Source organism: Xyrauchen texanus, chromosome 24 (assembly GCF_025860055.1).
Source record: "Xyrauchen texanus isolate HMW12.3.18 chromosome 24, RBS_HiC_50CHRs, whole genome shotgun sequence".
NCBI lineage: Eukaryota > Metazoa > Chordata > Actinopteri > Cypriniformes > Catostomidae > Xyrauchen > Xyrauchen texanus.
Window position 1 is genome coordinate 21,238,622 of NC_068299.1, and position 26,521 is coordinate 21,265,142.

Consider the following 26,521-nt stretch of genomic DNA (forward strand, 5'->3'; position numbering starts at 1 on the left):
ACTTTGGCGTCGGCTCTTAAAAACAAACAGTCGCCCTGAAAAGGTAAAAAAAAAACAGAAAGTCATATTTACAAGTTTGCCAAGAGCATAAAGATTTGTATGCTAAAGACTATGGCACCAACATCAAAAAATGAATGCCTCTCCATTGGCTGCTTAGCAAGTATTATCCTGTGGGGTGTTGGTCAGTTTGAAACATACTGGGATAAGCCATCTAAACCGATTAGGGGAGAAGCCATATTCCCATAGGCTCCAAAGAGACGTTTCGTCTCTCCAAATCTTGAACCAACCACTGTGCACCACGAGAAACCCATTTTATCTTAGCCTGTATTTACAGTTATATAAATAACCTTCACAAAACAAATAACAGGGCCTCAGCAGGCTTCCAATTCATTATGAAGACAAAACATCCTTGCTTTTTTTTTTTTTTTTACTTTTCCTTCCCTAATTTTCGATTTTGAATCTGTTCTGCAGCTTATCTATGTTAAACACCTTTGACAAGGTTGATCGGCCTCTGGGACCAGGGAATTCTTTAACAAGACAACAATGGGATTATCTTTGTGTGCAGAGCTTGCCTACACCTCTATGTAAAGGTCACATAACTGGAGACAGATAAGCCAGAATCTATGGGGACAGCAACCACAGGCGTTACTATTCAATGGATTAGTCATGTATTCAAAACTAAAAAGGCAAACCTTAGAGGTGTCTCGAGTTGGTGGTAAATCAGATGTTCTCATATCTGACTGTCTTTAAATGTTGTAAATGATTAGCAGTATACTGAAACAGAAAACCACAACAGGATGTGCGTTACAGTGATTTTACGACAGTTAAGGGGTTTTCTTTAGCACAATGTAAAGGGGAATGCCTAAAACATCTTTAAAGGAATAGTTCACCAAAAAATTAAAATTCTCTCATCATTTAATCACCCTCATGCCATCCCAGATGTGTATGACATTCTTTCTTCGGCAGAACACAAACAAAGAATTTTAGAAGGATATCTCATCTCCGTGCAATGCAAGTGGATGGTGACCAGCACTGTAAAGCTCCAAAAAGCACAGATAGTTGTAGTAAAAGTAATCCATACAACAGCAGTGATTAAATGAATGCTTTGGGTGAGAAACAGAGCAATATTTAAATCCTTTTCAATAGGGCTGCACAATTAATTGTATTTTAATCACAATCACGTTTTCTGCCTCTCACTGTTAATTAAGCATAATCGTCTGTGATATTAGTGATCTAGAATATAGAAGGTGTCAGCCAGGTAAAGTTGCAAATTCTTGATCATTTTCATTATAGGCTGTGTCTACGGATGATAGACCAAATCACAAGCTCTCTCCTAGTCCGATTTCATCTCACCTGACCAATCATGCTCTCTTTAGAAGTTCACTACTGACCAATCACTGTTTCTCTTGAGCATATGCTGAAATACAGCTGCACTGCAGATATTTACAAGTCTCGTGTGTGAGGTACACAAGGATAATGATACGGCATTCTGTGCTCAATGCACATGAAATTAATTTCACCTATAATGTATGTTTTATACAGAACAGCTGTGCTAACGTGCGCTCACCAGGTTATTTTAAAGCGCAAAGCATTTACCTCAGTTGCACATTTGCCTATCTCAAAATATATGTGGCCATAACAAATGTGTAACAAATCTAAAGTAACCCCATGGCCCTGGGGTTGTGTGGAGCAAGGAAAAGTTGAGAGAATTTCTCCATGTATAGAAGGAGCACAAAATGCCACTGTCACCTCTGCTGGTAACACACAGAAACAACACTGTCTTCATTCAAAATAAAAGGCTTGATAAAATAATTAGGCTTCCTTCAAAATAGACGCTTGAGACTGTATAGTAATTCTGCGTGCTCAGTTATTACAGAAATATATTACTATAAGCCTATATATTACTGTAGGGAATGAGGATATAAGAATAATGTTAATAATAATAATTTTAAGTATGGATCTTAAAAGAGGATGGAAGTGTAAACACCTGAGTAACATCATGGTTACTAACGTAACCTCCGTTCCCTGATGGAGGGAACAAGACATTGTGTTGATGTAGTGACACTAGGGGTTGCTCCTGAGAGCCCCATACATCTCTAATCTTTCAGAAATTGCAAACACTCATTCAGATTTCGCACTGAATCCCGGCCACAAGGTCCCGGCCATTTCAGCAGGTAGTTCAGTGTTGTGGCAGGAGGGACACAACGTCTCGTTCTCTCCATCAGGGAATGGAGGTTATGTTAGTAACTATGCCATTTCCCTTCTGTCACTCACTCGACATTTTAGAGTGGGAATACATCACATGGTCTTACCGAGTCCTTGTAAAGCTCTGCATGCGATCAAAGTAGATGTGAAAGCACGCACCAGACACAGCAAAGCAAAGGCTGGGTCTGCCTCCTCCTGGGGCAGTGCTTGCAGGTTCATCCCCTGATCCCTGAACAAAGTCATGGGAACCTTGGGCACATAGCCCGGTCGGGGTCTCAGGATGACTTGAGAGTAACCCAGACCGAACTCCAGGCACAGTTTGCTGACAGAGAATGCCTGCAGGTCCCCTACCCTCTTGATGGAAGTGAGCACCTTCAGGAGGGCAGTCTTCAAGGAGAGCGCCTTTAACTCAGCTGACTCTAGAGGCTCAAATGGAGCACCCCGTATGCCTAAAGGACTACGGAGAGGTCCCATGAGGGAACGAGGGTGCGGTCTGTTGGGGTTTAACCTCTCAGGAACCTGACGATCAAGTCGTGCTTCACCAAATACTTACCATCTACTGCATTGTGATGTGCCGATATAGCGGCTACATACACCTTCAAGGTGGAGGGGGACAGCCATCTTAAGGAGCCCCCCCCCCCTCCTTAAGTCTTAATTAGAATGCTCTGAAAAAATCAGACCACCAACCAAGGTTGTTTGGCTACCTTGTAACCCTGCTTGATATATTGTAGAAATAGCATAAACCAGCCTATTAGCTTGTTTGCTGGTCTTAGCTGGTCACCTAGTCTGGTCAGGCTAGCTGCTTTGCTGGTTTTAGAGGGAGTTTTGGGCACCTGTCTAGTTAGTCTTTCAGCCTGGCCAACTAATCAATTTTCCCAATGATTATAGTTGATCAAAAGAATATCATACCCTATGGGTAAATGTTTTGCAGAAATAATCTGATGTGAAACGCCCTTTGATAGACTGTCTAAATCCATCGCTTTAATTTAAATACAGTGGTTTCTATGGCAACCCTGTGTTTGACTTTCCTAGACGCCAATGCAGGTAAACTTAATCATCTTTTGGCCTTCCTTTTGGTCTGTGTGTGATATTCCCTTGACTTTCCTTGACTATCTATGTCAACAGGGACTATATAACACTAAGGAAAAAACAAGAATATTGTATGGTTTTGTAATGTCACAATGATAAATAGGCAGGTCCTTGTAATAAGATCTAAGGAAGAAGTACTGCAAAACAAGTAAAAACAGGTAAAACCAGCCAGAATAAAAATAACCGGTGGTTCAGCATTTGGTGTAAACCATCCAAAACATATAGTTGCATATAGTAGCTGTACTGCCAACAAGTACCTAATGTGGTGTGCTTTAGCTGGCTAGATGCATAATAGCCATGCAGAACTAAAAATTATTTTAACATCATGACAGGGTCAACTGTAAATATAGCCAATCTCCCTCCATTACACACAGATTATAGCCTCTCATTTATGTCACTCACAAGGAGGGTTGTGGATACTAAGAAAAACAAATAAAAAAATAAACAATTATAATCTATTTATTAGCAAATTAATAAAGTTTGTTTCCCTGGTCTTCCTTAACCTTGACACCCTTGCATGCAGGAGCCTGTAATATCCGACAAAATATTCACTGAATAAATTAATTTAAACTGCGCCTACTGCTAGTCCCAATGTAATTTCATTCCATTTGTAATTTTATATTTCTAAAAAGTTAAAGCCATGCAAAACTTTCGAGGAAATAAAAGGAACATTTCATGAATGTTCAGCATACACACATCATCACATTATATAGCACAGAACAGAGATGTGCAATTAATATCTTGTCATGAAAAACGAAGATCTTCTAACTAAAAGAGCAATGCTTTTAAAACCCTCATAAAATCAAACTTGGAATTTTGTGGCTTTTAGTAGATCTATTAGCTTTGAAGCAATCTATATGCTATATATACTCCTAAAAACTGATTAATAAAGTAACCTTTAACAGATACAAGCACTTAAAAACTGTCTTTCTTTTTCAGGGAAAACAAACCAAAGGTTTTGATGATTCATGTTGCACTACATACATTTATGCCCAATCACATGCTCTCTAGAATAAAAATGGCCCTACTCCTTATGTCATCTTCAACCAACCAGCAAGTGACAAATAATGATTCATGCTGTGCTGTAACTTAAGGCTATTTGCTATGTGAAATTTCAATAGGAACACAGTAAGAAAACTGCTCTCTTAAAGCGAGCTGAAAAAATGCCCAAAATGAGAGATATCATTTACATTTATGTATTTTGCAGATGCTTTTATCCAAAGCAACTTACAGTGCACTTATTACAGAGCAACCTGGAGTTAAGTGCCTTGATCAAGGACACAATGGTGGTAGCTGTGGGGATCGAACCAGCAACCTTCTGATTAACAGTTATGTGTCAAGGACACAATGGTGGTAGCTGTGGGGATCGAACCAGCAACCTTCTGATTAACAGTTATGTGCTTTAGCCCAATATGCCAACACCACTCCTAATATTGAGTTGGAAATTAATTTTAAGGTCAGTATATATAACCAGGGGCAGTTCTAGGGTCATTGGATTTTTTTGGGCTTACCCTACACCTCTGTCGATACATATGGGGCCATATTTTGTAATCCTTTATAAAACTGTTTTAAATTTTACATCTGTGAGGTGTCATTTTTAACTATAAATCTTAAATAATTGCTGAAACTAAAACTAGAAGGTCCCACTAACTTTTGTCTCAGTTTCAGATACACTCAAAATTTAGAAGTTGCTTGCTTATAACACTGTGTACTTTTAAACATGATTAAAATATACATATTTTTTAATAGTCTGTAATAGATTGGCCAGGTGTTTAAATTTAGTTTAGAAGATTGCAAGCTGTAAATAGGCAAAAAATAGGTGATTATGAGAAAATATTGTTTTTGTGGCAGTCAAGATTGAAAGGTTCTTGGCATCTTTCCTAAGCTTTCCTAATAAAGAAATTTTGCAAAATTACCTGTTTTGTTACTCAAAGTTTGCAAATTCCTTCAAATACACTATCGTTCAAAAGTTTGGGGTCACTTGCCGGCAATGTTTTTCATGATCTTAAAAATCCTTTGATCTGAAGGCATATGCTTAAATGTTTGAAATTAGTTTTGTAGACACAAATAGAATTGTGCCAACATATTAATTAATTTAGTTAAAAAATGTAAATTTTTGTTTTAAAAAAATATATATGTTTTTGAAATGGATTACTTGGAGCAAATAATTAAGAAAATGAGCTACTAAGTGCTCAGCATGTAGATGGGAACTCCTTCAATACTGTTTAAAAAGCATCCCAGGTTGATAAGGAGTTGGTTGAGAAAATGCCAAGAGTACATTTATGCAAAATCTAGGCAAAGTGTGGACACTTTGAAGATGCTAAAATATAACACAGTTTTGATTTATTTTGGATTTTCTTTTATTCACAACATAATTCCCATAGTTCCATTTCTATTATTCTATACTTGTGATGACTTTACTATTATTCTAAAATGTTAAATAAATAAATAAAGAATGAATAAGTGACCCTAAACCTTTGAACGGTAGTGTATACATATACACTCACCTAAAGGATTATCAGGAACACCTGTTCAATTTCTCATTAATGCAATTATCTAATCAACCAATCACATGGCAGTTGCTTCAAAGCATTTAGGGGTGTGGTCCTGGTCAAGACAATCTCCTGAACTCCAAACTGAATGTCAGAATGGGAAAGAAAGGTGATTTAAGCAATTTTGAGCGTGGCATAGTTGTTGGTGCCAGACGGGCCAACAGGGATTTTCACGCACAACCATTTCTAGGGTTTACAAAGAATGGTGTGAAAAGGGAAAAACATCCAGTATGCGGCAGTCCTGTGGGCGAAAATGCCTTGTTGATGCTAGAGGTCAGAGGAGAATGGGCCGACTGATTCAAGCTGATAGAAGAGCAACTTTGCCTGAAATAACCACTCGTTACAACCGAGGTATGCAGCAAAGCATTTGTGAAGCCACAACATGCACAACCTTGAGGCGGATGGGCTACAACAGCAGAAGACCCCACCGGGTACAACTCATCTCCACTACAAATAGGAAAAAGAGGCTACAATTTGCAAGAGCTCACCAAAATTGGACAGTTGAAGACTGGAAAACTCTTGCCTGGTCTGATGAGTCTCGATTTCTGTTGAGACATTCAGATGGTAGAGTCAGAATTTGGCGTAAACAGAATGAGAACATGGATCCATCATGCCTTGTTACCACTGTGCAGGCTGGTGGTGGTGGTGTAATGGTGTGGGGGATGTTTTCTTGGCACACTTTAGGCCCCTTAGTGCCAGTTGGGCATCGTTTAAATGCCACGGCCTACCTGAGCATTGTTTCTGACCATGTCCATCCCTTTATGGCCACCATGTACCCATCCTCTGATGGCTACTTCCAGCAGGATAATGCACCATGTCAGAAAGCTCGAATCATTTCAAATTGGTTTCTTGAACATGACAATGAGTTCACTGTACTAAATTGGCCCCCACAGTCACCAGATCTCAACCCAATAGAGCATCTTTGGGATGTGGAACGGGAGCTTCGTGCCCTGGATGTGCATCCCACAAATCTCCATCAAATGCAAGATGCTATCCTATCAATATGGGCCAACATTTCTAAAGAATGCTTTCAGCACCTTGTTGAATCAATGCCACGTAGAATTAAGGCAGTTCTGAAGGCGAAAGGGGGTCAAACACAGTATTAGTATGGTGTTCCTAATAATCCTTTAGGTGAGTGTATATATATATATATATATATTACTCTTTTTTGCATTATCTATATCTAAATATTTGGTACTTTCTTCATCTTGATAGAACAACTCAACACAGTTTCCAATACCTCAACAAAAAAAGGCATTTTTACTATTCACACAGAGCTGCAATCGCCATGTTTGTAAGTTGCCAACAAGACAGCATGTGAGTACTGAATTAAGTCGGTAATTGCATTTACCAGTTACTGGACAAAGCGGTTCAAGGAATGAAAACAAAAACTGAAAACGAACAACTTTTTTAGCAGAACGTAACCGAAATTTTCAATTGTTCCAGAGTGAAAACGCTAATTTAAATGCTGATACTGTAACTGGTTTATTTTTATTCTGATAAATTTTTCATGAAACCAAACACCAATGGGAAATCACAGTTTATTTTTGGAACTACAGCACTTCATGTTGCCTTGAAAAAATAAAACACATGCTTTGATCCTGAAGGAAACTGCTGCATAACAGATTTCTTTGCCTAATTGCCCATTGTGGATGTCACATTCTCTGAATGAAGAACAACTATGAATAATTATTACATATACATACATGGTTAATTCAGATACAAGGAAAACATTATTAGAGGAAAAAAGTACTTTTCTCATCTCAGTTGTTTCCAAGTCTTCACTGAATTATTTTAAGATATGATGCATTAATACAGTTTTGACGCTGCCATGTTTTGACTCAGAAGCAGATCTGTAAATAAAATGACAGTATACATAACTGTTAAAGGTGCATTCAGTAATTTGGGTCTAATTTAAAAGTTTTACACATTAATTAATTAATTGTGTTATCAGTTGTGTACACTCACATGAGATGAAGACTGTACTCATAATGGTTTTCTATAAAAAGCGTTTTTATTATACATGGTGCAGGTCACCCCTTCAATGTGTTTCGACATGATGAAATGACATGACCCACTGTGTTTCACTAAACGTTGAAGAAGAAAATCCTCATTGGCTGCCACCTGTGTATGCGTGTCTATGCTTAGTGCTGTGTTGTTTGGTGAAGCGAAGAGCAAAAAAACACAATGCAACATATTTATTATCTTGCTTTTGAAGCAGAGACAACAGGAGATCCAGTAGCTGTACTGCCAAAGAAGCGAAAAATGAAGCAAGAAGACAGAAAGACCGGCAAAGGCAAAACACTTGGGTAAACATCAATACGGTATACAAAATGTGGAAAGATTTGATGATGGGGAAAAAAATTAGTAGTAATGCTGATGTTGCTTCTTTTTTGTTGGACAGGTATGGAATTATTAATTGTATATACCACTCTCTAAAATAGCATCAGTGCAATTTACAGAAAAAACTCAAATTGTATGTGTAGTCAACATATGTTAGTAATGGACAGTTTTTACTCCCTGATTAAAGGTATACATTTGATCAGTTTGTGCATTACCTGGGAATGTAACCTATGGTCTTGGCATTGCTAATGCCGTGTTCTACTAGTTTAGCTACAGGAACCCCTAATGGTATTGCATTATCAATACTGTAAAAATACCGGAATCATTAATTTATATATTAATCAAAATCAAAACATATATTTAATATACATTTTATACTGTAGCACTGCTGCTTTTAACATCATTACAAAGAGTCAAAGGTCAAGTAACAACCTACCATTCAAGATCCAGAAAGGCCTATTCATCTTTATGCAAATCTATGAAATCCAACCATCCTAGAGCATCAATGAAACCCAGATCAACTCAAACATTTTCTTCTTGTGAGACTATCAAGCATTATTAGCCAAAAGACTGAGACAGCGCTGTCATCACAAGGATTAATTAACGGCACATAGATAAATCCTTTGGAGTTGTAATGGAGAGCATAACATAAAGTCTCGACTCTGGAAGCTTTTATCTGTCATGGCCCACAAGTTCATTGAACTGGTTTTGAGGTAGGGGGTTGCTGCAATTCACTTAAAATGTCTACAATCATGGTAAATTCTGAGAAAAACTCTGCCACATTCAAACAATTAGAAGATGTGTCAAGTGCAATTAGATGTAAAGAATGCAGCGTGGATACTATACATGGATAATCCTATCAACTGGTGGCCAAAAAAAAAAAAGGCTTATAAATTATTATTATCTAATACATTTAGAAGGCAATTTTATCCAAAGCGACTTACAGTGAAATACATGTGTAGCGAACACAAGTTGAGACAGTCACAATGTCGGGGAAAAACAGCTTTATTCACAAAGCAAAGCAACAGTACAAAACAAGGGCAAATCCAGTGAAGAGTAGTCAAGGGGAGCGTGAGGTCGAGAGCTGGGGAATCAAGATATAGAAACTAGTGGGAGCAAAAGACAGGGGAACAAGGGGAGCTGGCAAGCTAAGAGGTAAACAAGAGGAGAGCAAAACTAGACGAGACTAGCGGGGGGCAAAGACACGGGAAACTAAATACAATAACCAACACCCGTGCAGCGAAAGGGTGGTGATATATATAGGGGTGAGTGCAGGTGTAAACCATGACAAGTGATGAGACGAGTGCAGGTGAAACTAATGTGCAGGAGTGCAGATGACGCGAGTGCAGGTGGTCATAATGTTCTGGGGATTGGAAGCGCGTGAGAAACTCGAGGAAGGGAGATTGCCTACGAGCATGTGAGCGAGTAGGAGCAAAGTGGGCGTGAGGGCTCGAGCGAGCAAAAAGAGCGTGAAAAGCTCGAGGGGGCGGAGTGAGGGAGTGTGCGTGTGTGTGCTAGACGATGCGGGGAGAAGCAGAGGAGTGGGGTTCGTGACAGTACTCCCCCCTCTGAATAGGACGGCTCCTGACGGCCGCGGGAGGCGGTGCAGGATGATCGGGGGACAGACAAAGGGAAGTGAGACAGTCCATGGGCAGTTCAATGTAAGGTCAGGGGGAACATAGTGGACAGGCGGGTGGTCGGGAGATCTAGGGGGCAGCCATAGGGCAGAGACTGGGTCAGGGGGTCTGGAAGGCGACTGGAGGACAGGGACTGGGTCCGGGGGTCTGGAAGGTGACCACCGGACAGGAACAGGGTCAGGAGGCCAGGGAAGAGGCCACAGGACAGGGAGAGTGTCAGGGGGCCACCGCACAGGGTCAGGGGGCCAGGGAAGAGCCGTGAAAGGCGGAGCCGTGGAGGACTTGGGAGACGGAGCCTTGGAAGATGGAGCCGTGAGAGACTCGGCAGGCGGGGTACTGAGAGGCTGAGGAGGCGGCGCCATGGGGAGCCCAAGAGACAGGGCAGAGGGAGGTGGAGCCGAAGGAGGCTTTAGGGGCGAAGGCCTGGAAGGCTCAGGAGGTGGAGCCAATGACGGTGGCGCCGTGGGCGGCTCCAGCGAGGTAGGCCTGAAAGGCTCTGGAGGTGGAGCCGAAGGCGGCTTTAGGGGCAAAGGCCTGGAAGGCTCAGGAGGTGGAGCCGATGACGGTGGCGCCGTGGGAGGCTCTAGCGAGGTAGGCCTGGAAGGCTCTGGAGGTGGAGCCAAGGGAGGTGGCGCCGTGGGAGGTCCCCGAGGCGATGACCTGGCAGGCTCTGTAGTCTCGGGGGGGAGAGCCGTAGCAGGCTCGAGGGGCAGAGCTTTAGAAAGCTCTGGAGTCTTTGGGATCAGAGCCATGAGAGGCTCGGGAGGTGGAGCCGTGGGAGGCTCTGGGGTGGGAGCCGTAGGAGGCCCGAGAGGCGGAGCTGTAGAAAGCTCTGGAGTCTTTGGGAGCAGAGCCGTGAGAGGCTTGGGAGGTGGAGCCATGGGAGGCTCTAGAGGGGGAGCCGTAGGAGGCCCGGGAGGCAGAGCCGTAGGAGGCTCGGGAGGCGGAGCCGTAGGAAGCTCTGGAGTCTCTGGGAGTAGAGCCGTGAGAGGCTCGGGGAAAAAGGTCGTGGAAGACTCGAGAGGCTCTAGAGGTGGGGCCCTGGAAGGCTCGGAGAGGCTCGAGGGGGGAGCCACGAAAGACTCGAGAGACGAAGCCCTGAGAGGCTTGGAAGGGGGTGGAGCCCTGAAAGACTCGAGAGGAGAAGCCCTGAGAGACTCGAGAGGGGAAGCCCTGAGAGGCTTGAGAGGGGGAGGAGCCCTGAGAGGCTCGAGAGGCGAAGCTGTGAGAGGCTCGAGGGGAGGAGGAGCCCTGAGAGGCTCGAGGGGAGGAGGAGCCCTGAAAGACTCGAGGGGAGGAGGAGCCCTGAGAGGCTTGAGAGGGGGAGGAGCCCTGAGAGACTCGAGAGGCAAAGCCGTGAGAGGCTTGAGGGGTGGAGCCATGAAAGACTCATGAGGAGAAGCCCTGGGAGGCTTGAGGGGAGGAAGAGCCCTGAAAGACTCGAGAGGGGAAGCCCTGAGAGGCTTGAGAGGGGGAGGAGCCCTGAGAGACTCGAGAGGCGAAGCCGTGAGAGGCTTGAGGGGTGGAGCCCTGAGAGGCTCGAGGGGAGGAGGAGCCCTGAAAGACTCGAGAGGCGAAGCCGTGAGAGGCTTGAGGGATGGAGCCATGAAAGACTCTAGAGGAGAAGCCCTGAGAGACTTGGAAGGAGGGGGAGGAGCCCTGAGAGACTCGAGAGGCAAAGCTGTGAGAGGCTTGAGGGGTGGAGCCATGAAAGACTTGTGAGGCGAAGCCATGAGAGGCTTGAAGGGTGTAGCCATGAAAGACTCGTGAGGAGAAGCCCTGGGAGGCTTGAGGGGTGGAGCCATGAGAGGCTTGAGAGGCGGAGCCCGGTGGGGCTCAAGGGGTAGAGCTCTGGCAGGCTTGAGAGGAGGAGCCCGCGAGGGCTCTGAGGGGCGAGCAGAGGCTGGCAGGTCCGTGGAAGACTCTGGGGGTGGAGCAGAACCCGGCAGAGCCGTGGAAGACTCTGGGGGCGGAGCAGAACCCGGCAGAGCCGTGGAAGACTCTGGGGGCGGAGCAGAACCCGGCAGAGCCGTGGAAGACTCTGGGGGCGGAGCAGAACCCGGCAGAGCCGTGGAAGACTCTGGGGCGGAGCAGAACCTGGCAGAGCCGTGGAAGACTCTGAGGGAACCTCTGCGGTCTTGAGCACAAGACGAGACTGGGGAGAAGGGGCCCTCTTCCTTCTCTGACATCTTCGGCCAACAGGGGATGTGGCCATGGGGGCGGTCGAGGCTACAGGCGCTGGCTGGCTGACCGTGGCCGACATGGGTGCTGGCTCGTTGGCCGTGGCGGGCATGGGCGCTGGCTTGTTGGCCGTGGCGGGCATGGGCGCTGGCTTGTTGGCCGTGGCGGGCATGGGCGCTGGCTCGTTGGCCGTGGTGGGCATGGGCGCTGGCTCGTGGGCCGTGGGCGCTGGCTCGTTGGCCGTGGCAAGCATGGGCGTTGACTCGCTGGCCGTGCCAGGCTTCGAGGCTGGGACCGTGACAGGCTTCGGAACTAGGGCCGTGTCCGGCTTCGGGACTAGGGCCGTGACAGGCTTCGAGACGGGGGCCGTGGTAGGCCTCGAGACGGGGGCCGTGGTGTGGAGCGCTGGTTCAGTATCTGCCTCCCCCACAGTAAACGAGGAACCAACGCACAGCAGGGCGAGGTCAATAAACTGAGCCAGGTTGAGAGAGCAGCGACCACCAGGCATGTATGATGAGGCTGGCTCATTCAGTCCATATTGAAAAATGTCTTTCAGAACCACCTCATCAAAATTCACCTGGTTGGCCAGGGCACAAAAATCAATAACATAAACCTCCAAGGGTTGACTCCCCTGACGCAACCCCAAGAGTCGGGCGGCTGGCTCCTTAATGTCGAGGGCGGGGTTATGAGTTACACAACCGCTGCCTCGCATGAAAACCCCTTGGTCAGCATCCGAAGAGCCATAAAACCTCTCCGGGGGTGGAGAGTGCACAGCGCTCAGAAATGCACTGGAGGCATAAACGGACTCAGGGGCAGACACAGGTGAAATAGGGTGAAACAAATCAGAAATAGCGCATACCTGCTGCCCCTGGGCCGTGAGCGCGTGGTCATCTCTCCACACTGTAGCTCCTCACGCCGAATGTGACGTGCTTCTCCGCTCTAGTGAGCTGCGCGAATCCTTAGCGTGGGGCATTGTGACTGTCAACGGTGAGGTTGGTTATTCTGTAGCGAACACAAGTTGAGACAGTCACAATGTCGGGGAAAAACAGCTTTATTCACAAAGCAAAGCAACAGTACAAAACAAGGGCAAATCCAGTGAAGAGTAGTCAAGGGGAGCGTGAGGTCGAGAGCCGGGGAATCAAGATATAGAAACTAGTGGGAGCAAAAGACAGGGGAACAAGGGGAGCTGGCAAGCTAAGAGGTAAACAAGAGGAGAGCAAAACTAGACGAGACTAGCGGGGGACAAAGACACGGGAAACTAAATACAATAACCAACACCCGTGCAGCGAAAGGGTGGTGATATATATGGGGCGAGTGCAGGTGTAAACCATGACAGGTGATGAGACGAGTGCAGGTGAAACTAATGTGCAGGAGTGCAGATGACACGAGTGCAGGTGGTCATAATGTTCTGGGGATTGGAAGCGCGTGAGAAACTCGAGGAAGGGAGATTGCCTACGAGCATGTGAGCGAGTAGGAGCAAAGTGGGCTTGAGGGCTCGAGCGAGCAAAAAGAGCGTGAAAAGCTCGAGGGGGCGGAGTGAGGGAGTGTGCGTGTGTGTGCTAGACGATGCGGGGAGAAGCAGAGGAGCGGGGTTCGTGACAAATTGTATACATTTGATCAGTTTGTTTAATCCCTGGGAATCAAACCCATGATCCTGGTATTGCTAATGCCATGTTCTATCAGTTGAGCTACAGGAACCCAGGAACCTAGTAACCTAGAAACCTTTTGTGCTCAAATATATTATCCATCCTCAGATTATAGAAGCACCATTCCAGGAATATCACAAGAGAATTTAACCAAAGAAATTACCATGACTACAAAGCATCAGAAATCCTCTGGAAGGAGAGATTTGGAAAAACACAAATCCATTGTTATAACTTGAACAAGACATGTCAAATCTAAACCTAAGGCATGTTTTTTTTTTTTTTTTGACAGCACAAATCTACTAAAACCATCAAACAGTCTGCACACATTTTAATTCTCTAGGGTTTTTTCTTCTTCCCTAAAGCAGAATAAATGTAAACAGTAAAAAAGGCTTCCTAGAGCTGTAAAATACTTGTGAGAACATGAGAAGCTCAGAAGCTTTATGGATTCATCTGTGCTTTGCTCATCTGTGTTTTGCTCATGGGCTTTTCTCTATTCATTTTCAAAATATCAATTTAAAACAGCAATGTGGAATACAAGTGTGCCTTGTATAACACGTAATAATGTTAAAGTGGTTTGGAGTAAATAAACAGTTACTGAAATAAAAAGTCTGTATTTGTTTTTCAGATGACTTATGCTTTCATCAACAATATAGCACTGACTGAGTGCAGAGCTCTATAATTTTTGGCAAAATGTAACCCTAACCCTACAAAGCAGATTTTACTACCCATAGCTGATTTCCCAGAAGCTGAATCTACCTCCAAACAAAGATTGGTACAAAATGTATAGTGTTGGTAAATAAAATGATTTTATGCACTGGTGTTGAGAATCTGAAATATCTTGACAGATGAGATGCAAGAGGCCAGCTGGTAAAACGTAAAACGTAAAATAATAAAAATAAATAACATAGTTATCTTTAAATATTTAAAAAATTATATATATATATATATAATCAAAAATATTCAGATAATTAAAATGTATTACATTCTTGTAGCAGAAGTGTTATTCATTGATAAGACAAAACAAAAAGCGGCTTTAGAATACAATGTATTGTTTACTACCATATTATTGAACAAAAGACAATTATTGGCATACAGTTCACAGCAATCCATTTCACAAGTGAATTTGTCAATCAGTTTGAGATTTATTATTAGGGCTTGATTAAAAGCCTGTCAATTTACACCTTCATCAGATATGCTTGTGTGGTGTCTCGGGTGCGTTGCCTCATAAACACAAAATGTTTAGGTCACTGTTTCAAGTTAAATATAGTTTAATACTCAATCTTTAAACACATCTTGAGATCCCTTAGTTCGCATTTGCACTCCTTCAAGTGTTTTGAACACAAGAACGTAACGCATGTTTGTGTTGTTCTGCCTACTGAAGTGTTTTCTTCACTGTATAAACTACACGTTGCTCATACAACTTAAATGCCACTTACTGCCCTCTGGAGTAAACAGGTGGTACTACAAGTTTGCATTTCTCAGGATCTTCCGTATTATGGTCAGGGGGCATTGCGATTAATTGCGTAAATTTTTTAACGCGTTATTTTTTGTTAAATTAATCGCACTGAATTAACACGTTAAATCGACAGCCCTAATATATATATATATATATATATATATATATATATATATATATATATATATATATATATACTTAAATAAAAAATACTTTCCTGATCACAAAATTAGGCAGGTTATTGTTTGAACAGGTAGAAACAGATGTGGTGCCTGTTAATCTGGGAGAGCAAGGAACCATTTCAACTAGGACAAAATAACAGCAGATTTGCTGTGCAGTACAAATCAGAGTCTGACACCATCTAGTTTACTCCTGCCTGATATAGTACATATTGAGTCATTACCACAAGCACAACAATCCCATAAAATGTATGAATTGCTTTTATCCTCTCTGATCTCCACATGACTATAACATTGATTTGGCTGTCATATCATCACTCCACTTTCATTTCTTTGTACTTTGTACAGGGCACTGAGGTGGATGAGCTCTTACCTTAGGATACTGCTGTACTGGGATCAACACTCTCTCCGACAGCTTGATGTTTTTGTTGCTGATGATATCCAAGTATTTCTTCACCTCTCCATCTTTTCTCAACTCGTCTCCTTCAAACTTTTCAATTTCTGAATGAAAAAAATGGTCTAGGTCAAAGAATGCCATGCTTTGCTCCAATGCCACACGGCAATACACACATAACAAAATAATTAGTTATTTTGCCTATAAGTGATATTTGTACAGCCCAGAAAATCAGATTGGACATCACTACAAAGAAAAACTTGGGGAAGTGAGGAAAATAAGTCTTTACGTACAATGAATGGTGCCAACGGGGTCTCGTTATTAACAACAATTAAATAAACACTGTGTCAATGTAACTTGTCAACATAAGCCTACTAAGCCCTTATTGGCATGACAAACAAAAACAGAAAAGCAGCTGCACAGAACAGTAATATTTTGTGCTCAAAATATTTTATGGTGCTTGAGCAAGAGATTTAGCAGCCACACGACATTAAAGAGCCTTAAAATGAAGCTGTCACCTGAGTTCCTCCAGGGATCCCCTTCTGTTGTCGCTAAATTAATGCTCAGCAGAATTGAAAATGATGAACCTGTGCAACTCTTGTAAGACATGGAATGGGGAAAGGGGATCGGGAAGGGGAAGAAGGGTAAAGGAAATTGGACGAGGAGAAGAGAAGAGAAAAGATGAGAAGAGAAGAGAAGAGAAGAGAAGAGAAGAGAAGAGAAGAGAAGAGGGAAACGAAATCAGCAGGTGAAAGGAGGCCATCATTTCTCATCTCACCTCTGGTGAGATGCTCTCAGCTGCTCAAACCTGCAGAAAATCACGTTCTTTCACTCTCACAGGAGCATACTTTCAGTCTTGATTTTAATGCATTTTTTTGCATTATCGACAACTTATTGTTGTAGTAGCCTGTGTATACACCGCATGTTGCCTGTGGCAGTCAAGAGATGTTAAAGTATTTATAAGGCAACATTGCATCTGTATGCTGCCTCTGAAATTATCACCTCTGTACCTCTAAATAAACAGCTTATTTCCTCAGCTTATAATTGATTTGCAATAAATAACTAAAAATAATTAGAACCTGTCTGGTAAATATGTATTAATAATAATCCAAATGAATTAATAATATAATCTGATGGTATTATGCAAGGTCGGATTGTAGACTGGACCACTGTGGACACTAGCCCAGGGTCTAAGACTACTTAGGGCGTCAAGCTGTTAGAAACCCAGAAACAAGCCACTGCTGATAGGAAGCATGCAAGGGTGGACGGCTGGATGGCCGTCAGACAGACAGCCATATGGGTGGGTTATGATAAAAAATGACTGTAGATTTTGACATTTTATAGGTCACTAATCAACTACAGAAAGCAATTTGTGAAATTGACCATGTTAACTCGTGTATTAAATGTAAAAAGCACACTAGATGCTCTCTGAAATATTATGAAAATCCCCTGCTACCTTATGCTTGCAAGCTCAAACCTTGGTTGTGCTTATTTTTTTATTATTTGGGAGGGGGGATCTACGCCCCTGGGTGAGATTCATGAATGGGAGAGATACAGAGACTGTACTTCATTGTTGTCCCCGTAAGCAAGACACTTAAACTCAGGTGGTTGCAGGGGGACAATACAATAAGTTCAATCCAAGCTACTAAGTGACAAAGGATCTGCAAAGCAACAAGACCAGGAGATGAAATTTAAGTAAAGTAAAGCATGATGTGGCCTAAGTAAGAACTTGCCACATTTTGATTATTGATTTTTGAGACAACCATTTTTATTATTTGCCACATTCTGAATATTGATTTGAGACAACCTTTTTTTGTATTGAGCTATTCTCTCTCTCTCTCTCTCTCTCTCTCTCTCTCACACACACACACACACACACACACACACACACACACACACACACACACACACACACACACACACACACACACACACACACTCTCTCACTCTCTCTCTCTCTCTCTCTCTCTCTCGCTCTCTCTTTCTTCTTTGCCGTATCTCTTTGCCAAAAGGCACCAAAGAAATCAAACTGAGCTGAAAATGAGAAACACTTGGCAAGTGAGACCTTAAAATAAGGGATGCTGAGAAATTATTTCAGGGGGAAGCGTGGAGGGCTGTGGCTATAAACACAACAGCCATACAGCATTAATGTTCCACACAAGAAAGATATTGCACAACATTCAGAATTATTATTTGTTTCTGAATAACATACAGGGGTAAAGTGTAAATTCTCTGTTCTCTTGCTTGTAAATGTGATTTGAGAAAGTCCTTCAGCATTGGCTCAGTAGATGGAAATGTATCTCATTGTAATCCACAGGGGATGGAGTCATATTCTGCAAGTCAATTCAATGCTGTTGTTTTTGCACAAAAAATATTTGATCAGACCAAATGCTGCTCTACTCCTTTGACTTTTTGCATCATACAACTGCTAAGTGAACTGAAAACAAACAAACACAACATTAAACAAACAACAGCTGTAAGACCTCTGTGTTTGTTTCTTTTTTCATTGGTTTTGGATAACCAACACACCCCAAAAGCCATTCCTTGAGTATGCATTGTATGTCTGACAACCCTAACTAACAAACACCTCTGTTGGGTGCTATTTAGGACCTGGCGGTCTGATCTCATTGAGTTAAAGACCAAAAAGTCCACAAATGGGCTTTTAGTTGGTGAATATAACCATTTCAAGGTTGAGTGGCTCTGTAGAATTAGTAGCACATCCTAAGACTTCAATTCTGGTCTGGCTTTTTTTTCTGACATCTGTTACTGTACAACACACCCCAGTTTGTTTAAGAAGTTGCCCTTTACTGATGCATGCATAACTGAGGGGCATTAAAAAGGAAGAGAGAATGAAATATAACACATAAAGAACTGGAATACTAACTGATGTGTTATGAGCATATAAGCCTTTATAAGCCTTGTTGCACAATTTGTTCCATTTGAGATTTTAATAACCATTTCATTAAAATAAGCAGATAAAGATGCACATAACAATATCAAACTGTCAAAATATTTTTATTTTTATTATTATCATTATTTTTATCAAAGGGCTTTGAGAGATTTCACTTTGGTTTTAGTTCATAAGAAGTAGAGAGACTGTACTGTACATAGAATTCTATTATCCTTTCAGCTCAAACCAATTGTGTATAATTTAATGGATTCTGGATTTATCCAAGCTCACATAATGTTTTCAACTGAGAATGATGTTCATGTTGTAAAATACATCAATCTGACCTCATGATCGTATGACGAAATTCAAAACCATCCACTTTAGGAAAATGTGGGTATGAAAAATTGATTAAGGTTAACATCCCTTTTGTTCTCCTAAAACACATGTTCTACAAGATGCTACATTTGTTACAATTCCTCTGTCATCTTTCCTTTGTTCTCTTGTTTTGTATTTTTCTGTGATCTATAACATAATCAGTGCAAAATTGCTTTGTGCTCTCCACACACACACACACACACACAGAAATCTACAAAGATGTATGCTAATAGTGACCAAATACATAAAAAATGTCACAGGACATGGAGGCAGCAACTGGCAAAAGAATGAGAGATGCATTTAAATTTGTTTGGACTAAATCACACTTACTGTATGTTTCTCAAACTAGCCATGCTCTTTCCCTGCAATATTTCTTAAGAACTTGTATGGTTTATAATGTCTCGATTGCTGTTGTAACCTGCGTTCCCTGATGGAGGGTATGAGATGTTGTGTCGATGTAGTGACACTAGGGGTCACTCTTGAGATCCCCAAAACACCACAATCTTTGAGAAAAGGCCAATGGGAATTGGCAAGTGGAAATTGCATGCCACTCCCTGGAGGTTACGACATTAACCAAGACATTCCCCTTCTGTCACTCACTTGACGTTGTGTCGATGTAGTGACACTAGGGGTCCCTATAGAAAAACGTCAAAACAGCTGAACCGTGTTACGTGAACTGCCAATGCAGGTGCAAGCAAGCTGCTGCATGCATAATAGCAGGTGCATCAGACTGCACGTAACCTTCCCCATATCCCTGAGGGGGGGAGCGACGTAACATGAGAAGGCCGCGCCAGCCGTGGCCTTTTCTCTCTATGTTTTCTCTCCACAGAGTATTAGATTCAGCTGGGGCCATCTAATGCTTTTATATGCATCAGGGAAGGTGTTCTTTTCCTTTCCTATTCAATCAGGGGGAAAAGACCCCGCAGAGACCACATCCTGCCCAAAAGGGGAGGTCAACATGTGGCAATAAGACATATGGGTTCACCAGCCGCACATGGAAGAGGCAAGATGGTAGGTCCAGCCTCGAAGGGGAGGAGCTCTACAAAGACAGTGACCGGGTGACGCTGGTCTGATGACAGGGAGACCATACTGCGGAAAATACATCACAGGGGGTTACACAAGTGATACACACAGCCAGCTGTTCTGTATTACCTGTTCGTACCTGAATGTACATGGGACGAAACAAGCTCAACCAGGAGATTGTACAATCTTGCAAAGGTATTGAGTGTTGCCCAGCCAGCTGCTCTGCAGATGTCTGTTAGAGAGGTGCTATTGGCCACTTTCTCTTCCCTTCTCTTCTCATCTTTTCTCTTCTCTTCTCTTCTCTTCTCTTCTCTTCTCTTCTCTTCTCTTCTCTTCTCTTCTCCTCGTCCAATTTCCTTTACCCTTCTTCCCCTTCCCGATCCCCTTTCCCCATTCCATGTCTTACAAGAGTTGCACAGGTTCATCATTTTCAATTCTGCTGAGCATTAATTTAGTGACAACAGAAGGGGATCCCTGGAGGAACTCAGGTGACAGCTTCATTTTAAGGCTCTTCAATGTTGTGTGGCTGCTAAAGTCTTTAATGAGACGGCCTTTAACTCGACTGACTCTAGGGGCTCGAACGGGGTTCTCTGAAGGCCCAGCAGGACCACAGAGAGGTCCCATGAGGGAAATAGGTGCGGCCTATGAGGGTTTAGCCTCCTGGTGCCTCTTAGGAACGTGATGATCTGGTAAGGGACTTACCTTCAACTGTATTGTGGTGTGCTGCTATAGCAGCTACATACACCTTTAGGGTGGAGGGGACAGCCGCCCCTTCTCCTGAAGGAAGGAAAGCACTGACCCGACTGCGCATCTCTGGGGGTCTTTGCTACGGGAAGAACACCATATAGCAAACACATGTCACTTCAGGGAATACAGCTGGCATGTAGAAGGAGCCCTGGCCTGAGTGATCGTGTTTACCACTGAGGTTGGTAGACCACTTAAGTCTTCCATGTCCTGTCCAGGGACCAGACGTGGAGGTTCCAGAGGTCTGGGCATGGGTGCCAGATGGTGCCCCGTTCCTGAGAAAGAAGGTCCTTCCTCGAAGGAATTTGCCAGGGAAGTTCTGTCACGAGGAGCGTGAGGGCCAAGCTGGTCTCATCTTGCAACTTAACGGGGGCAAATGAGCATGCTGGGGAACGGGAGGTCCGTGGGGAATTACCCGGCGAGACCGAGCCCATTGAACACCCCAAATCGACTCAAGGGCCAGCCAGGCTGGCCTCGTACCTGTAGGTAGAAGGTGCAGTGCAGGGGGCGGCTGGAGTGGCTTTCCCCCGGAAGAAGGCAAGCCACGTGGCCATCGGTGGCGGAGAGATATCGACCGCATCCAGGAATCATACAAAGACAGAAAGGCATCTTTATAAAGACTCGTCTTTAAAAAGACGTTCACGTCAACATGTTTGATCTTAAAGAGGAATATACTCATTTAGCAGCAATAGGTATAAGGGGCATAATCTGCACTATGCGCCGTGTATCCAACAGCATATGCTTCTTCAAGGTGCAATCAGCAGTAGTATTCAGCTCGCTGATACACAACCACTCGGCTCTGAAGAAAAAAATCTGAATGAGTGTGGGCATTCCTTCTCCTTTTAAACCCATATGTCCGGGGGAGTGGCATGCAAATTCCACTCTCCAATTCTCATTGCCCTTTTCTCAAAGATTGAAGTGTTTTTGGGCTCTCAAGAGTGACCCCTATTGTCACTACATCGACACAACGTCAAGTGAGTGACAGAAGGGGAACCATAATACCCATTCTATTGGGAATATCCATCCTATTGAGAAAAGTCAGTTCAGGAAGAGCAGCCTTATGGTAATCCACCAGAACACAAATTAACAGAGCAGAAGCAATCCCAGCTGCCAAGGCCCTCTGTGATTTTATTGTCCTATTCCATACCACATAAATCCCCCTTTGAAGGATATGCATGATCTGTAATAAAACCCAGCTTGAATACCTTCATTCCAAAGAACATAGACAAAGGAATTAACACTGAAGTTTGTGAATTGCCCTGCATTCCAAGGAAAAGTCTACTTTACTACTACTCGAATTACTAGTCATTGATACTAAATAGAGCAATGAGCATTTTCATTAAACTCACATGCAGACACACTTTATACTTATAAAAAAAAATTGTCAAGTAATCAAAATAATGTTCTTCATGTGGTAACATCTAAATATACTGGTTTTATTTGATTCAACAATCAACAAATGTCATTTTTATAGATTTAAAATGTTTCACAGATTTTAAAGGTAACAGCTGGTTACCACAGGTTTTCCGTGCAGTATCCATTTCATTTTGGTCTAATTGGAATGTATCTATTAAAAGGTACTATTAAAAGCCAAGCCTGACATATTAAGGTCAAGTATGACACTTTAAATTAAAACAATTAACATCTTTATGAGGTAAAATAAGGAATTGCTTATTATTATTATTGCTTGAAATTTTGAATGAAAAAAAAAAAAAAAATGCATGTAATTGAATTTAAAAGGTTTGAAAATGTAACTTCCCAACACCATGACTATACACAGACTTCGCAACATTTGTTTCAGATAAGTTTGGGAGGGAATTCCTTTCAGTTTCTGCATATTACTATTGTTATCTTCTCTTCAAAAATACCTTAGTCATCACCCTATTTTTATTTTATTCAGAGATAGTATTTGCTGGTGATAAAGCTCTGTCTGAGACATTGATCCACTAATAAAATGGTATAATCTTCTGTTCTCAAAAACAATTAAAACATTTATCACCTTCAAATAAGTACACTTCAAAGTCAAATAAACAGGCTTCTGGATAATAATGTTTTTTCCTAGATGTTTCTTAAGTCACTGTACGTTAACCTCCACACAGTGAAGGATATTCTGTCTTTTGTTCTATTTAAAACAGAACTGAGCCTTACGTGTGCTGCATCATTCCTATCGTTTTCTCTCTGAACTTCTAATAAGGGGTGTAATACACTCTCAGGTCTTCTGGAGAGCTGGTCGACAGATGTCAACACAGTGGGCTCCTGCAACTTTCAGGGGATGCCATAATGAAGTTAGAACTTAGAGCGATGCTAAATGAATCAGCAGGGAAAATACATCAAACACTTTTTTTAGGAGATTAGCATTTGAACATGTTTTAAAAATATCAGAGATTGAAAACACATTTGTTTACAGCTATAACACCAGAATGTGAAATTTCACTCAAAATTCACTCACTGATTTTTTAAAATACAGTTTATTCTTTGTATTTATTGTTTATTATTCTAGGTATTGATCTTTCCATGATCTTCTGTGTCTTTCACATATAGAACAATATAATGATTCAGTGAATAGATTTAGTGAATATCGAGAAACTGAGTTTGGAAAAGTTTTATAAACCAATACATCTGCACAATTTGAGAAAAGACTAATTCGTTCATTCCTTTCAGTATACATATTACCACAGATCACAAAAAAAAAAAAAAGACTGCCCACACATACACTGTATTTCATGCAGCTCACCGATAATGGAGCAGAGACAGAAATAAAAAATGGTTTAAATCATTCTCATGCTTTTTAGCAAATCTAATTTTCCTTTAAAATTAAAATAGCTCTTCCAATCATAATAAGATTCATTAAATGAACTTTTGCCGTGGGCCTCATATTATACACGAATAAGGAAATGAGAGAGCAGTCGTCATGCACCAGAAGGAGAGACTCTGCTCTGCTGGGTCTTCTGGCTCATGGTGTTACAGAAGAGGATAAAGAAGACCAATGTAAAATAGAGAAAGCATTAGTTTTAACTGTCTAAAACCCCCAGCGAATTTAAAAATGAAGAAATCAAACACAATATTACTTTTGTACTTGTGCCAAAATGCACATTACCATCTGCATGCAGGGGTGAACTGGCCATAAGGAGAACCAGGACTTTCCCGTTGGGCCGGCCACGAAATGGGGCCACGATATACTGAAGGGGGCCGTGATATGCAGAAAAGGACAGCAACAAACACTAAGTAAATTCTATACTTCACTCAATTCAAACATGTAAAAATAATGTTCTAGCTTATAAGTAAAGGTTATTTATGATTGTTTGTTACCTTTCAATGTGTCATCATGTATCAACCCTGAAATAGAAAACCTTGTCATACTTTTGCTAATTTGAGTACATTTCACAGGTAAATAAAATAAGTAAATTTAACTTTTCAAAGCTGGTGTTCCCAGAATGCACTGTGATTAAATTATTAATGGGCTTGCATGGTTTCACTGTTTGCAAGATTTTGGGAACCATTTTTTTAATACAATGAATTAATTGGCATATTATGTAATTAATTCAATAAAACATTTTATTCAATTGACAGCCCTGTTAAACACATTTCAAGAGGCCAACATGTTTAAGAATCATGATGCTGAATGGCAAATGTACAGTGAGGTGTACATTGACTACAAACATACATTTTTTTTAAATTAAATAAAATAAAACGCCCCTTATTATTTACAACAGGGTGTCAGGCCATCCATCATTTATAGCTGTGGAGCAACATCAACATATTTATCAAAATATTAAGGTAGCTGCCATTAACCTATTAGCCTGCATGATTACGCTGTGATAGAGAGCTATGGCTTGATGAGTTTTAAAATGGGAAGCTGTTGGGAACAGCTGATCCTATTAACATGCATTTTAAATAGCTCACATTCTACATACTAATGCCCACTCTTTGGAAGATTGAAGTAGTTGGTCTATCAATGTCTGTTATATGCAATCTGCAGGTCATACTTATATTGCAAGAGAAATAAATCAAGTTAAAAGGCTGCATATGAAAATGGAAACATATCATTAAATATTCATTCTATCATGAGACGCATTTCTCTGTCCTAAATGATTGAAGTTTGTCACTAAGAGGTTTGATCACACATTTGATAAACTGCATACATTAGCACTAATTTAAGCTCTGATAGACACTTGTATTAAACCTCAAGCATAAATAGATTCACTTAAATATGAACTATGGAACTTGGATTGCAAACAGCTATTTGGAAATAAAACCATACTCTAAACTCAAAGCAATACGAGCTGGTTATGAACTTTCTAGTAGTGAGAAGCAAACAGTTGAGGGTTTCTTCTTAACAAATCTACAAACAGTCAATTGTGAGTTTGTTTTAATAGTAAAGGGTGATTAAATGATCAAATACAACACATATGTTCCATTAAAGAAAAAAAAATAATAATAAAAAAAAAAAATATATATATATATATATATATATATATATATATATATATATACCCTTGGACTATATGAGCATAGGGGTAGAAGGGGCTATACTGTAAGTGCATAGTGGTAGGATTTGTTTTATGAAACTGCTCAACAAGGACTTTAGGATATTACAGTATAGATTTCTGTAAAGCTGCTTTGTGTATTATGAAAAGCGTTATACAAATAAAAATTATTGACTTTTATTTTCCAATCAGGCACAACAATCCTTCTGAGTCTTATACTGTGGAAATGTTTTTAAACCATATTTTAATCAATACACTTGGTGAAAACAGGAAATAATAGATGTAAAAGCATAATAAAATCCTTCTTTTCTAATTAAACCACCATTAATGTTAAAACAATCTGCTGTGTAAACTCAGCAGTGAAGATTATTGCTGTATTTTTATTTGAGTCACTGTCTAGCAAATTATGACCAGCAATGAATGACTAGTTACTTATATCATATAATAACTATTTGTTGCAGATTTGTTTTCACTGTAGTATTTAAAACTTTTTCAGGGAAGAAACATTTCAGCTAAATCCTACCTCATCTTTATGACCACCATGTAATATCCATTTGTAAATTTGGTTGGTAAGCAATTTTTTGTTTTTATCCCTATGAGGCAAAAAAAGCACAATTTTAGAAAAAAACAGACACTGTCCTTTTCTAAAGTAAGTAGTTTGCATCCAGTCACCTCTATAAAAGCAATTCAGCAATGTGCTTTACAAGATCAAAATGATAGACTGGAACTTTGAGCATCCTCTCGGTTCCCTCAAGAGAAACAGCTATTCCCATTTCTTGCTGAAATGGTTTCACCTGAAATTTGAAGGTTGGAGAAGCTGCATATACTTTAAACAGTTCTGGTCTCATCATGACCAGGTACAAACTGTGATGAGTAAAAAACAGACTCTGGTATTCCATGGAGTTCCTCACAAATTAGGAAGAACCCATATTTATATTCCCACTAATTATAATCTTCTTCAGGCATCTCCTATTTCTTCTAGTTATGTTGTGGGGAGGTAATTTTACAGTACAACACACCCCAATAGTGACAAATTGCACCAACCTGATATTTATATGAAGAAAAAAACTGACTTTTGGTTAAAATCAGTATATAGACGACCCTTGCCTAAATGTATGCCAGTGTGGATTTATGTGTTCACTTGAATTAAATGTTTAATCCCAACATACAAAACCACTGCAAGAGAAAACATAAATTTCTGTAATTAAGCGTTTGACCATTAACAATTGACTTTTGACCATAGAATCATCTTAGTATTAAGATATAGCCCTTGTGACAAACTCCACAAGTGATAACTATCCCCAGATTGTCCCCTATATC

The 26,521-nt window shown here is 41.4% G+C and overlaps 1 protein-coding gene across 1 annotated transcript in view; it reads right to left on the bottom strand.

Annotated features, from left to right (window-relative positions):
- The window catches only part of LOC127618057 (KH domain-containing, RNA-binding, signal transduction-associated protein 2), a 114,539-nt gene that overhangs the window by 77,629 nt on the left and 10,389 nt on the right, over nucleotides 1-26,521 (bottom strand). The window contains exon 2 of the mRNA XM_052090291.1: nucleotides 15,662-15,789. Coding sequence (XP_051946251.1) covers nucleotides 15,662-15,789 — 128 coding nt within the window. The remainder of the gene's footprint in view (nucleotides 1-15,661; nucleotides 15,790-26,521) is intronic.